The following is a 17,937-nucleotide window of genomic DNA, read 5'->3' as shown; positions in this document are numbered from 1 at the left end:
TAGAGAGCAAACTTGAGCCCTTGGGCCCCTTGATTATGGGTCCACCCAATGTCAGTGCTGCCCAGAGCAGGATGAGCACACACTCTTGTCAGAGCATTTTGTCAGTACCCTCAGCTCCCATTTAATGTCTCTGAGACATAACTACTATTTTTTGTTGCTTTGGAGAGTACATCAGTTCAGTGAGACTTGTTGGGGTTTTTAAGTATATTTTTGATTTTAAATTGTCAAAGTGTGTGCTTCAGCCCCTTGGAAGGTTTTTGTGTAGTGTGATACTGCAGGTTGCATGCCCCAGGAGGTGACAAAAGGTGTTTTTTGTTGCTAGAGCAGCTGGGATGTTCAGAGGACAAGCTCATGGTGTTTTGTTTTGTGCTGTTAGAATCAGGCACTTGAGTGAACTGTCTTGTCAGCTGTGTCTGGGTTTCCTCATGTGTTCAGTTTGGATGAGGAAGAGACCAACAGGCCTGAACTGACAGCATAGAAACACCCTTGTCTTTCAGTTGTACAGCTGGTCTGATAAAAAATGATGGCATGCACTTTGTCTAGATTGTAGTGTTTGCATAATGATGGAAAAATGTTTCATGAGCATATGTCGTGGGGTAAACTAGGAAGACTGCAAGGCAACCTGATGTAAACATGTAAAAAAAAATGGCATTGAGAATTAATAATACAAATGTGCTGTGGCAAGCAAAAATGTTTAGAGAAGTTAACAAAAGCTATTATGGGCATTGGTAAGATCATGTAAAAATCACCAGATTGCTTTAATAAGGACCTGAAATGTAACTGAATAGGAAACATACTGTCTTTGTGTTTTAGCAGAATGGCTGATATAGTAGTTATGTCAGTAGGTTTAGAAAGCAAATTAGAGTGTTTGAAATGAAAATTATAGCAGCAGTAAGACAAAGATGGGCTTCCAGGTAATTATTTTTTATAGTCCAATTGTATTGACTATGGAAGAGCCAAAAAAAGAAAAGGATTATAACCAGAAACTGCATTTTAGGACTTTGGAATGGTAAAAGTCTTAAACATGAAGCTGAACATGATATTTAGGGCTAGTAAAACTACAGATACTGTAACTGTAGGGACTGAAACATATTACACACAGGGATGTATAGATGCAGTAGTTAAGCTAGGAGGCTGAATCCTGTAATCCTCACTAAACAAAAATCCCATTGAAGTCAGTAGAAGATTTGCCTGAACAAGGAATGTATAACCAGGCAATTAGAGACAAAGTTGCAGCCTGACCTTGACTGGGCCTTTGTGCCTGTGATTAGCTGTACCCTGAGCATCTGGGCATATTTGTTTAAAGGCACAGTCAATTTTAATGACAGCTCAAAAAAGAAATACAATTATGCCATAGTTTAAGTTCTAGTGGATCCAAATGACAAATGCAAATAATTGCGAAGAGACATATTAAGGCAACACTTCTATAATCTAAGTCTTTTTGAAACAGCAAGTTCTGTATTCTTTGTTCCTTTCCTTCTCAGGAAAAACAGGAATTTAATAGATATTGCTCAAGTTTTGGCACTTATAATTGAGAGGGGCAGCTATTTGACTTTTCTTAAATGTAAGAGAGGATGGGAGATTATTGTGTGAAGTGTCAGCCTCTAGTTAAATTAATAAAAATATCTAATAGCATCTGCCATACGTGTTTATAAAGTTAAATTAATATTTACTCTCCAAATTGTTTTAGAACTATTTCAGTATGAAACAAAATGTCCTTAAAATTCATCCATTTATTTTTTTCCTTCTTTTGCGATCCTAGTTCAAATAAATTTGAAAATCAACAAAACACTTTCTTTTGAAGCAAAATTTAATTCAGCTTACCAGAAATGTCATTCTCACTGCCAGTTACTCTAATGAGACATGTGTTCCTTGTGTCTGAATCTACTTTGTTTGAAAAGAGCTGCTTTTAAAGCATTGAGGAAATTGCAGTTCTCAGTAAAAGAAATGTTAGAAACATGCAAGAACAAACAGAAATTGTTTCATGGTCTGGTTCTGTAAGTGGTGACCTCAGTGACTACAATGGGTTCTTGGTGTTGCTAAGTGTGTGTCCAAAATTCCAGCGTCCAGGACTGCAATCCTCTAGATACATGTGTGTGCTTTGTGGTACATGCAATAAGCTATTGGGGGAAAAAGTCAAAGGAATCCTTCTACTGCACTGTTTTTGTGTGCACATAATTCCATCATGGCTTTATATGAAAACCATTATAAGTAATCTCTCCAGATTGTCTTTAGGAAGTAGTTTCATATGCTTCAAAAAGCAATTCCTGAAAGGTTGCCAGTGGTGCTAGAGAATTTGAAATTTCTCTCTGCATAAGTTCTGCTTTGACACTTTCTCCTGCTAAAATTTAAGAAAATCTCTAAACCTTTGATTTTGAAGATAATGAAAATGATGGGATCTATTTTTCTTTCAGAAAGCTGAGAGCCTTTTGTTGTTTTTTTCCTACTTTTTGTATCAGAATCTGTCAACTCAACACGTGCACCTTTACTGCTGAAGAATAAAATCTAAGGCTGTTCCAAGTTGGAGACTGGGTGTTACACAGTCATAGTACTAACCCACTTTTACTCCCTTATCTCTTCTCCCATTCCTGTTTTCATGTCACAAACCTGACTGGGTTTCTTTACTTAGGGACCTTCTGTTCAAGACTCTGTGACCAAGTGACTACAAAATGCAATGACACAAACCCATTTTTTAAAATTAAAGTAAACAACTAAAAATTGTTTACTTCTAAGAGCAGATAAAAAGATTAACCTGAGTAAATATTTCAATATAACAGTAAGGTTTATGCCTATGCTTAGCTAAATTTTAAATATCTTCCTTACATCTTTCCACAGACTTGGGATAACTAGAGCCTCTTTCTCCCTTTCTCCTGCTCTCTGTATGCTTCCTTTTAATATATATAATCCATATAAATCTGTTTTATTTTTCATTAGTTTCTGGGCCTGGATAAGAATGCAGCCAGCTCAGCAAAGTGGTATAGGAGAGGTTTCAACTAATGGCAATTATGATGGATTTCGAGATGCAATATTGTATCTTCCATCAGGGGTTATATGTCTTCTTGATATTCAATAGAAGTTGATACCTCAGGGCATACTTCTTGCAATAACTTCATTCTGCAGTCAAGCCTCATTCAAAAACTCTTCTGATAGCATACTGTGTTCAGCATTGGATTACTCTATGACCTGTCAGTGTAAATTAGGATCTGTTTTAATACTGCTGATGTTCCCTGATCCTTTTTAAGTAACGTTGCTGTACAATACGCTATTCAGAATAATTTAAGCCAAAAATAATGGGCAACATAAATTTCTCCTGATTTAGTTGCATGAAAGAGAATTGTGACCAAGTCTCAATTTAGTTCTTGGATTTGCCATTCTCAAGGTTTCATTTGCCTTTCCCCCTATCTCTCATGCCTTGCTGGCAAATCTCTTAATACCTGTCAGGTTTTACATGGTACAATAAGCTTTCTCCTTTAGTGATATGCAGGCATGATTTCTCTTTTTGTGATCAAAGACCCTTGTTGGTTTTTTGTGGGTTTTTTTTGTGGGTTTTTTTTTTTTGTTGTTTTTTTTTTTTGGGTGGGGGGAGTTATTTTATTTTTTCTTCCCCATCATTCTGAACACATGTGACAGCTCTGCAGAACTACCAATTTTTATACTGCAGTTTGCAATGAAGTTAGCCCATCAGGGAAAGCAAAACGTAAAAAAAAAAGTATTACAGGCTTAATGTCTAAACAAGTGGGTTTGTCTCTGCATAACTTACCTGTAACAGGTGTCATATTGTGGTCCAAAGGATGTTTCACACAGAATTCAGAGTAGAACAAATGTCCAACACAAATTATCAGGTTAGGCACAAGCGGGTTGTGGGTAGCAGGTCCTCTGAATTGTATAACTACTCAGGCTAAAAAAAATCAGATCATCTCTTTCTTTTTGCCTGGATTAGCAAAGATACTTTACATAAAATATTTAAGTAATAGCTTGATAACAAAAATAAAAGCTTCTTCTGGTACTTTTTTATTAATGAAGTCTCACCATTTAATACCTTAGTTTCCAAAACCTGTCTGATATGTTAGTCTGATGTGTCACTTGGGCTTATTAAGTAGACTTGTCACAGTAACTGAAAAAACATGATTCTAAATAGCATAAACCAATAATAATATAATTTTAATGGCATTTACTTAGAAACCCTAAAATGAAATAAAATGCACAGGTTTCTGAACCCCTTTATTTGTTTCTTCTTTCATATATACAAAACCTGTTTGTAATAATTTAAAACAAAGGTTCTGTAAATAGAATTACTGTGTTATTACTTGCTCACCTTAGTTTTTTGTTGAATTTTAAGTAGTGTGTTGTGTTTATGGCTGGAATATTTTTTTTAAATAGTGACCAAGTAGGTGGTCTTGTAATTAATATTTCTGTACAGATCTGTAAACTGTGCAAGATTTGTTTAACAAAACAGAATTCGTGTTCTTTTAGATTAAGACATTTGTTTAGGAATAAAGTTCAAGTTTGTCTTTGAAATTCAATGATGTAGTTTCATGGCCTGTGAAATTATTTGTTTTATGAACCATTTTAAAAGTATAACTAATTCAAGAAATTTCTGTGGCCTGTTATTACTAAATATTTAGTCTATGGATTAATTATATTTTCTCAGTGTTTCAAATAGTGATTTTGAAAACTTGTTGAAAAGGCAAGTTACTTGGTAGTGAGAGAAATTATACAACAGTGATAAGACATGATGTGTTCATGTAGTCTTTCCCATCCATAAATGACTACATTTTCAACAATTCAAGAATAAGCAAAGGTGTTGAATTGAAAACTAAATAGTCTCATCACAGTGAGAACCTATGTGTTCAGCATAACTCAGAAACGTTCTTACAAATGTGCAATTTATTATTCCTGCCCTTAGTGAAGCCTTTTGTGAATGAATGACCTGTAGAATAGAAAACATGGTGTAAAAACTACCTACTGCCTTCTTGAAGCCAGTCCCTTGATACACAGCCAGAACTCCTACCCACTGACTAATTAGGATCTGGGATGTATTCATGTAGCACAGGTACTGTGCTCAAGCAGTGTCTCAGAATGTGCTGGCATTCAAATTAAAATGAATTTTAATTAATTTAAAATGAATTTACCCCTTACCTCTCCACTTAGTAACTCTCAATTTGATACTGCGGAAGTTTTTAATTCTCTCTGCTGGTTTTACACTTGCTCAAGTGATTGCAGCTCATTGCAGAGCTACCATGTTAATTTTTTCTTCTCAAAAAAAGACTCTATATTTGTTTGGGTTTTTTTACAAAGCTAATGGTAGTTGTTAATAAAAGCAATGCCAGTGAAAGCTAAGCAAAGACTGAGAATCAGCAACCTTCTTTGAAAGGCCTGATAGTTTATTCTTTTGTACTGATTTTGATGGAATACATGTGAGTGCTGAAAGGAAAACAAGAGGTTACAAGGTATTTTGAAGAAGCAGCAATATTCAGACCATATTTAAAAAAAAAAAGCTTAGCTGGCATTTTATCTTTTTCTGAGAGAGTAAGATCTTTTAATGAGGAAGATTTCTAGTAGGAGTGCAAAAATTCTTTTCAGAATTGTGTGCTTTGCTTTTCTCAATGTTAGTTAAAGGTTGCTTAAAAGCATTCAGAATGAACATATTGTTTTTATAATGTGTCAAATTCTACAGAGCTGCCATGTGACAGCCACCCAGATGTCTTGTAGATGCAGTGCACGCAATCAGCACCAGAACCTTGCTGGCTGCAGTGGCTGCATTGCAGACGGTGCTGGCATTCTCGTTCTGTTAGCTGTGTTCTTCCTGGCAGGGTTCTGAGCCTGTTAATCACCTTGATATCCCAGCAATCATCACAGTGTTGTCCTTTGTTTTCACTTTCTAAATGTTTTTTACTTACAAAGGGCTTCCCCTTTCTTCTAGTCGTGCATGTGGTCATGCATGGCGATGCACGTATTTGTCACCAGCAGTCACTGGAGCTGCTGATGACCGGGAGAATAACACACAAATCTCATCTGGTACTGATTGCGCTGCCTGATGTCTCCAGGATTTAATCAGATGTAAGCCTTTCAGCAGCAATAATCCAAATCCTTATTGATTCCAAATCTATCTGTAATGCTAGCTGGAAGCTTCAGTACAAGCCTTAGAATCAATTAAACAATCCAGATGAAGCTGCACTTAGACAGCAAAGGGTTATCCCATGTATTTGCAGCCTTTGACCTTTTTTGAAAGATCGGGCTGAAGTGTGTGAGAACAAAACCTTTCCTGTTACTATAATCTAGTTGTGAAATTTCTTCCAAAAAAAGAGTCTAGCTAAAGTGCCACAAATCCTTGTTCTGAAAACTGCCCTCTGTTGTAGTCAGGAATGGTATTGATTGCCCAAGTTTGTAAAAACCTGTGAGAACAAGCTGTCCAAAATGAGTTTCTAAAGCAATCAGGCAGCAGCCTACAGAGTTGCTCTAGAAAGCAACTGGAATTTTTTTTTTTAAATTTTCTCTCTGCTTCCCAGGTAACTCAGATTAGAAAAAGGGTATTTTCATAAGTAATTCCAAAAAATTGAATATATGAAAGTACTGGCACATTTTAGTGAAGGTTGAGAACCACTAAGGAATGCAGGTACTTGAAGAATAAGTACCAGCAAGAAGCATGTTTCAGAACCTCAGCAGCAGCTGAATGTTTGACTAAAGGACTTAAAGTAAGTACCTTTGTGCAAATCTATAAACTAAGATGTATGTTCCAGCATTGTCTAAGAATATCTAAATAAAATATTCCCCTAAAAATGCTGACATGCATAAAATTTAATTTCCCTTAACATGGAAATTTACATTACTCACTACCTCAGCCTAAATACTTGACTTATAAACTGGAGGAGCAATATTAAGTAGCATAAGCCTAGGATTGTTTTCTAGCAGTTCATGATCTTCTTCTCAAAATAAGAGAAAAAAGACATGATATATAATATAGAAGTAACACTTCTGTAGTCTTAAGTTTATCCTTATAGCCAATGTCTTTTTCTTCCTTCTTAGCAAATTCTTTTGAATTTCTTCCCAAACTCATTTATTTTTCCTTGCCTATCTACTTTGTACATTCCTCACTCCTCCCATTTGTTTGTTTTCTTTCCCTGATGTTATTCTTAGTATTTAAAATGCCATAGTGAATAGAAATCACTTAAAGCAAAATATCATTCAGACTTATTTATTTTGTATTTTGATTCTTACTTTTTACATTTGTCTGATGTGCTTTGTAAGCTCTTTGGGGCAGAGACTGATTCTAATCTCTCTGCTGTTGTCACGATGTTTTGATTTAGTTCATATTAAGTGCAGTGGTCTTTCTACTTATTTGAAGTGATGTGAAATAAAATTTATGTTCACTGTTACTGTTTGGCTTCTGTAAGACCCTGTTTTGTTACTGTATTGAATGGTAACTTAAAAGTTTGCAACTACAGTCATCCAAGTGTGCTGGTGACAAATGGGTGCATGGGAGATCGAAGAATCAGGGCTTTTCCAGTAAGACCACAGAAGTGGACACAAAAGTTGAATTTAATTCTTAACTATAGCTACAATTTTAAATTATTTTCTTTTTTTTTTTTTTTTTACTGGCATAAACTTCTAAAAATACTAGCATTGAAATACATGAAACTGCAATAAATTATTATGCAAGTAAAGTGTTTGTAAATACTTCTGCAATATTCCCATTTGCTTAAAATTAATTTCAACATTCAGATTTAAATACTTGATTTTAAGCCATTTCAGTCAATCAATAAATACAGAACATAAGCATCTTAAAACAGAGGGACTTATAGACAGCATTTTCCTATTCAGAATTGTCCACAAAATCCTTGAAAATGAAATGAGCTGACAACTGTAGTCAGAACAGATACATAAGGTACCATTATAGCATATTGCACCATAAATTATGTGTCAAGCATGCTGCCAAATAGTAAGTGTTCTGACCTTTGTTATTAATAATAGAAGCAAACGCTAGGGACATATGAAAGATAAGTAATGCAATGCATGGAAAATCTATTATACATTTGACTTTGTTAATGGATATAAAGCCTATTTGGTATTCTGCCCTTTCCCTTGCAAGCCATAGTTTTATGAAAAACTGGATATACCATGTAATTGAAAGCCACATTATGAAAAACATACTTGGATAGAATGAAGTATTCTGAAGTTAAATAATAGCAAGAGAGCACTTGTCATCAAGCTTTGCACCTTTATTTATATTTATTTGTCACTTCCCCTGTTCCTCATGAAAAATGTGAATTTAATGAAATGGAGAAGCGTATCTTTATTGTATTCTCCATTCACACTTGTATTTTTAGGTTGTTATTTTGCTTAATATCACCTATCATCTTACAGATTTTGGATAGTCAAAGGTTTAATTAGTGTCTTTCTCTAGAATACACCTTCTAGCATTTTCAGATGTTCATGCAGGACAACAGTGATAATAGGTAAAAATGACAAAAAATAGTAGAATGGTCAACCAAAGGATAGAGATAAACACTTAAGAAGAGAGTGGTGGTGGTTAAAAAAAGAAAGTTCAAACCTCAATCCCTTAACTGATTTGAAAATGCCAAGAATATAGAAAGCATGGAATAGAGAAAATTCCTTCCTGTTCAATCACTCTTGGCTCTATTTCCTGTTTCCTTCTGAATGTAGAACATACATTCCAGAATGCATTACCATTAAAACATTAAGCAGTTGGTCAATGATGCCATCAGGAGCACTCTGTAATTATATGTAAATCAACTATCCATTTAAATTTATCAAAAAGCATTCATCAGTCCTAAAAGTCATAGAATCTCTCTTATTACAACCTGTGCTAATGTTCTATTACTTTTTTTTCCTCCCTTTGAACTTAACATTTGGGAATAACTAGCTTGGTGACAGTAATTGTAGCTACAAGCTGAACTTCACTAATCTGCACTTGCATAAGAAGAATGAAAAATGAGAGCTCCTCTAATCTCTAGTACCTTTTTGTTGATGTTACTTTCTTTGTGTCATCATATATTCTAAATATGTTTAAGTCTCAAAACTGTTTTGCAATGGAAATCCAGTGTCCTACACTACAAACCAATGCATAATTAAGAAGGAGCAAAGAATAAAAAATGTGGACCAAGACAGTATATTTTTTGGAAATTATCAAAATTTGTACAAAATCAAAAATGTTGCCAGACTACTATTATATTTACAGAAGCAGATTGATTCTTCCCTTAAAAAGTAAGAAACTCTTTCTAATGATCCTTAATGATCTGATGCTTACCCTGTATGCAGGACACACTCTTGTAATCATCCAGAACTTAAGATTTCATTTGATGTTCATGTCAACAATATGTTTGGCTGTTCTACAAAATTAAATCACAAGTTCCTTAAACAAATGTTCCTCTAAACAGTTTTCCACAGATGAGAGTAATTTGCTGTAGTTAAAAAATACATAGATATATGGGAAGAGATAGTTGATCTGTATCTCAAGGTAATATTGTAAGCATAATGAAAAATCAATTTTTTTTTTCTCCCTGACTCTGGGAACTAGGTGCAGTGTATTTAGTACATATATATATATGAATTTCCTTCTCCTTTGGTTTCTAAATTGGAAGAGGGGAGAGAACAAGTCTTCTAGTGATCAGATTTTTCCATGGTATAAATTTAAATTGAAGCCATCTTTACAAGCAAATTAAGCTCAGCAGAAAATATTTCAGATGCAATAATGCTGATTTTTAAAAGTAATTTTATATATCTGCTCCAGTAATTGTTTTCCTTTTGTTTATATTAAGGGAATACTCAGAGAATCATAGAATAAGCTAATCTGGAAGGGACCCATCAGGATCACTGAAGTACAACTCCTGGCTCTGCACACAGCAGCCCCAAGAGTCACACCATGTACCTGGGAGCATTGTCTAAACACCCTTTGAATTTAGAGAGGCTTAGTGCTGTGACCACTTTCCTGGGGAGCCTGTTCCAGTGTCCAGCCACTCTCTGGGTGAAGAACCTTTCCCTGAGATCCAAACTAAACCTCCCCCAACTCAGCTTTGTGCCATTTCCTCAAATCCTGAAATTCTGTCACTGGTTTTGTGATGAGATCAATGTCTGCCCCTCTGCTTCTCCTTGTGAGGATGTTGAAGACCACAATGATGTCTCTCCTCAGTCTCCTTTAAACTGAACAAACCAAGTGTTCTCAATCACTTCAGACCCTTCACCAACATTGTGGTCCTTCTTTGGACACTCTCCAATAGCTTGAGTTGGTTTTTTTTGTTTTGGTTTTGTTTGGTTTTTTGTGGTTTTTTTTTTTGTTTTGTTTTGTTTTGTTTTGTTTTTTTTTTTTATATTGAGGCGCCTAAAATTGCACACAATATTCAGGGTGAGGCTGCCCCAGAGCAGGACAATCCCCTCCCTTGCCCAGCTGGTGATGCTGTGCCTGATGTCCCCCAGGACAGGTTTGGCCTGCCAGGGCACTGCTGACTCAACTTGACATCAACCAGGACCTCCAGGTCCCTTTCCAGAGCGCTGCTCTCCAGCCTCTCCTTCCTTAATCTATACACACAACCAGGACTGTCGTGTCTCAGGTTGTAGGCACATGGCACTATGGCCCATGGAATATCCAGGGTAAAATAAGACTTCATTATATTTGATACAATGCTTAATTAAAGCCATTAGTTTCTTCATATTTTGAGTTTTATTCATACGTATTTAATACATGTATAAAAAATTTTGTGTCCAGCTGAAAAGACACTACTTGATTGCCTGACCAAAGACGAATTAATCAGCATGCATTATTTCTAACAATTTCACTTTCCTGCTCCATGCCTGATTTATCAACAAAGTAATATTGAGTTTCATTACCTATCTTCCTGATGCTCTAGACCTGTATTTTGCATATCTGCAACATCTACAATGTTTTATCAACTGTAGGTTGTACAGGCTTTTAAGGATCCATCAAAGGTGGCAAAGCTTAGGTTGAATTCTCTTTCCATGTTACCCCCATGATCTGCTAGGACTTCCTAGGATCAGCTACTGGATGGCCACAGGTTTTATTCCTGTGCCTTTTACATAATAGCCTGGCTTCCAGCCTTGTGACAGGATATACACGTTGTGCCATGCGTATTCCCATCACGTGGCAGATGTGCATCTGCAACGCTGGCATTGTGCTGGTGCAGCAACTTGCTTCCCATTACTCAAAGGCCATGTGCTGCAGCACCCTGAGGGAACAGTTTGGCAGGAGTGAGGCTGCTCAAGCCCTGCACTTCTCATCTCTCAGGAGGTGCAAGCAGCAAGTCACCAAATTAGCTGTTTGTTAAGTTGTCTGTGATCCACTGATTGAGACCCTGAGTGACATCCTGCAAGGAGAGCACGGGTGATGGGAAGTGAAGTTCTCTGTGTTACCATTAAATTTGGTGTCAAAGCTCTTGGAAACTGCTTGATGCATGGCTTGGGTCAGGGATGGCCCTTTGTATAGTGACAAGCAAAAGATGAAGTCCTGCGTGGGAACGTTCCTGAATCAATAGCACTGCTATGGTTGTTGAAACCTTCCAGGACAGTTGTCTGCAAGGACACTGTGGTTAGTGAGGCTTAAGTGAAAACATTTTTTGAACTTCATAACGCTTTGTCAAATTAAGCAAATTTACAGTTCGAATATTAGGATTAGAATAATCAAATATTCGGTATTAGAATAATAGAATCACAGAATCACCTGATTTGGAAGGGACCTTAAAGATCATCTTAACTCTAGGTCCCCTGCCATGGACAGCTGTATCTTTCGATGCACCAGGTTTCTCACAGCTACATCCAGCCTGCCCTTGAACAATTCCAGGGATTGGATATCTACAACTTCCCTGGCTGACCTGATCCAGTGCCTCATCCTCTTCACAGTTCTGTATATAACTGTGTTTACAGAAATGAGGTCTGTGAATTTGCCTTATTCTGGGGTGTTTTTGCTGTATTTGACACCAGATGAGGGAGTAGATGAAACCATATATTCCATTTTATACCCTCGTAGTTGTTTGTGAGACAAGGAGCAGTTTTGATTCAGCTGGGCTAGCTCTGAGCTAGCCTGTTTTACTCACGTAATGTTCAAAATCACTGAATGAAAGAGTTTATTTTTTGTTAGTGGCAGAGTCGGATAAGAAATCATAAATTTCAGTTCATATAGCTTTGCATTTCTGCATTTAGACATTTTACATTCCTATAGGCTTTTTGAGTAGAGCAACAATTTTGTAGTAAACTGTAGAGAGTCTCCAGCCAGTTGATGCATTTTGTACTAGTGTACCTCTGTATTTTGTGTCTCATACTGCCATCTAAGGGCCATGTAGGCTGAGAAGGTGGCTAAAGGTTCTCCAATACTCTTTTTTTCTCCATACTGCCCTTCCCTTTGGGAAGCCAGCAATCCATGGATGAGAAACGTGGGCAGGGGATAAGCACCAGTGTTTTGATGCAGTATGTTTCATCTAAGAGAAACAGAGGAATCTGATAAGCAATATACTGGAATGTCAATCTCAGTCATTTAGAAAACTACAGTTGCAATGAGTTTATGTAAAGGCCAGAGAATAAGAAAGCAAGATTACAGGATTTGAGGCTACTCCTGAAACAGCAAGGGAGTGTGAGGTTTAGATTCTTCAAGGTACCTAAGTCCTTGTGTCCTACTGATTTAGGAATTAGTGCTTTATAATAGAATTTTCTTATTAAGATTTTCCCTAGAAAGGTACTAAATTACATGATTTAGTTTCTTGGTTTGGTGTTTTGTTTGGTTTTTTTGTTTTGTTTTCTTTTTTTTAGTGGTTTTGCATTTCTGGGTGTTTTGATTTTCCAGGACTAAGGGATTAAACAGGAAAAACGTAGTGTTACTTTCGGAGTATATGATATTAAATACCATGAACATCATTTAAATATTTTGGGGGTCAAGCATTCAGAATTTTATCACAAAAACTTATGTTTCCAGGGTAAAAATGCTTTTTTTTTTTTTTTTATAATATGCAACCTGTATTTGTATAGGCTTAATTCTATAGCTCCTTTCTCACACAGATATTTTGATCTACAAGGGTGATAAAGAAGTGGTGGAAGAAGCAAAACATTTCATTGTTTGTCAATATAGTAATGTTGGCATTGACTGACAGAAGCAGTTTTTATAATGAGGACCCCTTTATTTTACAATGTATGACTTGCTTTTCAGGCTAGTTTCCAGCAAACCTTGTGTACCAGGGAAAGTAATTAATCTTGCATGTTACTTTGGCAGGCTCCTGGAAGCAAAGACCTGGAAGAGCAGTTGCGGTCTGTGTCCAGTGTGGATGAACTCATGACAGTACTTTACCCAGAATACTGGAAAATATTCAAATGTCAATTGAGGAGAGGAGGTTGGCAACACAACAGGGAGCACTCCAGCTTTGACACAAGATCAGATGATTCCCTGAAATTTGCTGCCGCACACTATAATGCAGAGATCCTGAAAAGTAAGTACAGCACGCAATCCTCGTTCCAATGCACAAAAAATGAAAATCTGAAGGCTTTTCAGTTGTGTCAAAAACACTTTAAAAGCTAAGCATCGTCAGTAAACCAACATCAGCAGTTTGATAGGATGTGTTCTCTATAGTGTGAAATCTTTGATAGTCAGCCTTTCATAATGAAACAGATCACTCTGCAGACGTATTTTATGTATGTCCATTGTATAAAAGTACTTTCTCAGCTCAGTAGAGAAAGTGAAGTGCTTGTCTTCAAGTATAAGGAATGCTACTTCATAAAGGCTGTAACAATTTTGCAGAAAGCAAAGAGGATGCTAATAGTTGGGCTCATTGAACTGTTCTCATTTTCTGCAGTTGCATCATGGCTGGTAGTGCTTTCTTCTCTTATGCACTATGACTTTGGAACGCCAAATAATCCACTTGTAACTTTTTCATGTTACGAGAGGATAGTTATAATTATGTTGTGCTAAAACAAGCAAAAGTTTTCAAACCAATGTGTTTGAATACCTCTCAGTGTTTCAGATAGTTTGGATGAAAATATGTTAACTTACAGTTTAAGCAAGTGCTTGTAGGCAAAGAAGTGCAGGATTTATAGCAGAAGCTGTGGTTTTTTGACATGATATTGGAAATCATGTACCTTAATGGAGAGTTTAAAGTACGCATAAGGCAAAATTTCCATTTTTGTTGAATAACTTGAAATAGCTTGTTGAAATCTAGTGCCAAAAGGGAGTAAAGGGTCCTGTACAGCTGCAAGTCTTGGGGCTGTTTAGTGTAAGATTATATTTAGTAATATGCTGTATAACATGATACAAAGTCTTTGCCCAAATTTGTGTGGATAATCTGGGCATAAAATCATCCATCAGATCAAATTACATGCTGTGCATAATTGCTAAACTGTGAGCTTTTGCTTTAAATTATACCCTTCTAGTTAACAAAATAAACATGTATTTAAATTAATTGCACATTAAGTGTATAAAATTTAACAATTCTAATATATTATATCCAAATGAAGTACTGTGTGGGGCTGGTTCAAATTACTTTGCAGAGTAATTGCTGCAAAAGTACACTTTGCAGAAGTGTGCAGAACTAAAGTGCAGACCTTACTCAAGATGAGACTTGCCCCAGGTGAAGAAAGGACACGTGCAGCTTTAGCTGCTGGCCAGCAGTTTGAGGGAGGTGACTCTGCCCCTCCCTCTGCTCTAGTGAGACCCATCAGCAGTACTGTGTCCACAGTGTCCAGCTCAGGGGCCCTCAACACAAGAATGATGTGGATCTGTTGGAGCAGGTCCAGAAGAGGGCTGTGAGGATGTTCAGAGGGCTGGAGCACCTCTCCTATGAAGATGGGCTGAGAGAGCTGGGGCTGCTCAGCCTGGAGAAGAGAAGACTCCCAGGAGTTCTTACAGCAGCCTTCCAGAACCTAAAGGGGTCTATAAGAAAGATGAGGAGAGATGTTTTAGCAGGTGCCATTGTAGTAGGACAAGGGTAATAATTTTAAACTAAAGAAAGTAGATTCACACTAGATAAAAGGAAGAAAACGTTTACTATAAGGATGGTGAATTACTGGAACACATTGCCCAGTGGGGTGGTAGATGCCTCATCCCTGGAAACATCCAAGGTCATTCAAGTTTGGATGGGGCTCTGAGCAACTTGATCTGCTTGAAGATGTCCTTGCTCATTACAAGAGGGTTGGACTAGGTGGCGGGTGACCTTTAAAGGTCCTTTCCAAGGCAAGTTAGGCTATGATCCTGTGCTTTAAGGTCTCCCCTGCCTGTTGGGTTCCCTTTTAGCTCCACTGTGACTCTTCATCTGCTCCATGATGATGTATCTTGTCCCTGTGAAGGAGAAAAGTCAGCTAGAAGGTAACATAGAGAGATGTGTGTTTCACTGACTGAATGGTGTGACTCTAGAATTTCACATTCTGGTTTGGAAGTTTAAAAAGGAATCCTAATTTACTGCAGGATAGTTTTGATTTTAAACAGTTACTTTATAACATGAAATTCCTTGTAACTTGGCAGGTATTGATACTGAATGGAGAAAAACTCAATGCACGCCACGTGAAGTGTGTGTGGATGTGGGAAAAGAGTTTGGAGCAACTACAAACACCTTCTTTAAACCCCCATGTGTATCCATCTACAGATGTGGAGGTTGCTGCAATAGTGAAGGACTTCAGTGTATGAATATCAGCACAAATTACATCAGCAAGACAGTAAGTTCTCACGCTTTTTCAGTTCATGTACTCCTTGCAAATACATTAATGTTCATGCATATTTTAAACCTTCTTATTGCTACTATGACAAAGGAAATGGTCGATTCCAAAATACACAGGAAAAACAACTGAAGACACTACTGCCTGGAAAAAAATGTGTTTAACGCTCTTTTCCCCCAAATATTTTTATTTTTCAGTGGAAAAAAATAAATGATAATTTCCCATTCTCAATTTTGAGATTATCCATGAAACTTAATTCTCTTTTTTTTTTTTTTTCCCCTCTATCTTATGTCTGTATGGGGCAAGCAGTCCATGGAAAACTAGCATGGAATTTTATTAGTGTAGACTGCTGCAGGACATGTGCAGGCAAGATACATGTTTCAAATAAAGCCTTTTAGGAAGGTTGTTTTGCTATTTTAAGATATATTAGCATTATGTGCCTATTTGTTTTGTTGTAATGCATCTTGTTCCAGTATATGTGCAGGTTTTGTTCTTCAAGTTCAGGGTTAGTGATCAGGTAGGAGTGTGCAGAGATTGTGCACTGAGCCTGTGAGTTGCCTTTAAAGTAGCACGTACTACATTATTCTAAGTAGATACAGGAATTATCACAATTATCTTTCAACATTTCCCTCAAAAATTATGTAACAATAGTCATACTTAAGAGCACTTCCTAGGGCATTTTCCTGTTATTATAGTATTTGGTAGAGGTTTTGTTGGTTGTAGGCTTTTTCACTTTTTAGTGTAAATCTTGCTTCCTTTTTCAAGAGGAATCATCTATCTGAAGATGCAGTATGTATTTATAATGAAGGCAAAAAAGTGCATAGCCAGTTATAAAATTGAAGCCCTTAGAAATGTCACTCCTTTATCAAATAGTGCTCTGAGCCTGTTCTGGGGGGAATTAGGAAAAGGGAACATAAAGAAAACAGTAAAACCCATTAATTTTGTAGAGTGCACTTTCTGCCCTCGTTTCTCACCAAATCTGTCTGTCTGAAATGGTATATACTTCCAAGAATTTTCAATCCTAAATTTAGGCCACTGGTAGACAACCATGCAGCACAGGAGTAATGTAGCTCAAATAGTTTAAATGAGGAAAAAACAACATTGACTTTCTTCAAGCCTTAGTGTTTTTCTCATTATTAGGAGAAACCATTGTCTCAATTCCACTTGCTTGAAAGATGCAAATACAATTTTCATTTTAAAACCCAAGAAGTGGGACTTTTTTTTTTTTTTTTCACGCATTGGTAAAGTTTAGCTTACCAAAATAAAGGATTATCTCATCAAAGAGAGAGCTGATCACATAACACAGATTTCCTAGTTTTTGAGCTATGTCAGTTTGGGCTAAATCATATCTTTCTCTTCATCTTACTGTTCACATCTGTTGAGTGAAGTAGATTTTCCCCAGGAGAAAATGTTTAGCACTGAGTTTCCTTTTGAAATTCTTGGTGCTATTGGTGATGATATGACATAGGAGTACTTAAAGATTTGAGAGACTCTGAAAAGGAAAAACTTAAAGGTCTTATTAGAAAGAAGAGGCAATAATACTGTTTTGTTTTCTTACTTATCCTGTAAAAGCAAGCAATTGTATCTATGAGTTTTCTGTCTTGCTTCTGATTTCCAGTTTTATCTGGTCCTTGACAGAATGCAGTTTTAAAAGAAATCTTAATAAAGAATCAGACCTATAGCTCTATATCTTCATCTGTCACCATCTCAAATTTTCTAAAATTATGTGACTACAGTATAAACCATATCAGATGAGAATTAGGAAGAAAAAAAGTATTGGATTCAAGACCTTCTGTGGAATTCAGGTACCCTACAATCTGTTTTTGCCACAATTTTTCTTATTTCCTGAAAGAAATGAGTACTAATAGTTTTCTCATAATTCACCATTTTTTAGCTTTATTTTTTATGCATAAGCTCTGTAAGATAACTTCATACTGTTCACCCTGCAGAAAAAGTGCTTAATGGGAAATTAATTTTTAGCTGGAGTTCTTACTGTGAGGGCAAGCACTAGCATTGGTTCCAGACATTAAAATATAAAGAAAGATTATATCAGCTTTCATCGAAATTAATTAAAAATAAAGCACAGAAATTATTTTTATAGGGGGCAAATAATTGATTTCCAGAAGACTGGATCAGGTCAGATGTTCCCAGATTACCTTGTGGAACACAGTGGTGGTCCAGAGCAAGGTCAATAGTTTTCTAGTTCAGGCTGCATTCCTCCTTTCTAGCTACTTAACTTTATTGAGAGAAAAGTAGAAACATATTCTGCTTTCTTTA

General features: G+C 36.5%; 1 protein-coding gene across 2 annotated transcripts in view; it reads left to right on the top strand.

Moving 5' to 3' along the window:
* Positions 1-17,937, top strand: part of VEGFC (vascular endothelial growth factor C) — a 63,649-nt gene that overhangs the window by 33,757 nt on the left and 11,955 nt on the right. Inside the window, exons 2-3 of one of the 2 annotated variants that reach the window (XM_053975631.1) lie at positions 13,232-13,445; positions 15,470-15,660. In XM_053975631.1, coding sequence (XP_053831606.1) covers positions 13,292-13,445; positions 15,470-15,660 — 345 coding nt within the window. In that variant the 5' untranslated portion in view covers positions 13,232-13,291. Of the gene's footprint in view, positions 1-13,162; positions 13,446-15,469; positions 15,661-17,937 lie in introns of those variants that run through there. The other variant, XM_053975630.1, reaches the window with a different exon arrangement.

This window comes from Vidua macroura, chromosome 4 (assembly GCF_024509145.1).
Source record: "Vidua macroura isolate BioBank_ID:100142 chromosome 4, ASM2450914v1, whole genome shotgun sequence".
NCBI classification, from domain to species: domain Eukaryota; kingdom Metazoa; phylum Chordata; class Aves; order Passeriformes; family Viduidae; genus Vidua; species Vidua macroura.
Note: the sequence above shows the minus strand (reverse complement) of the source record. Positions and strands in the feature narration are given on the sequence as shown.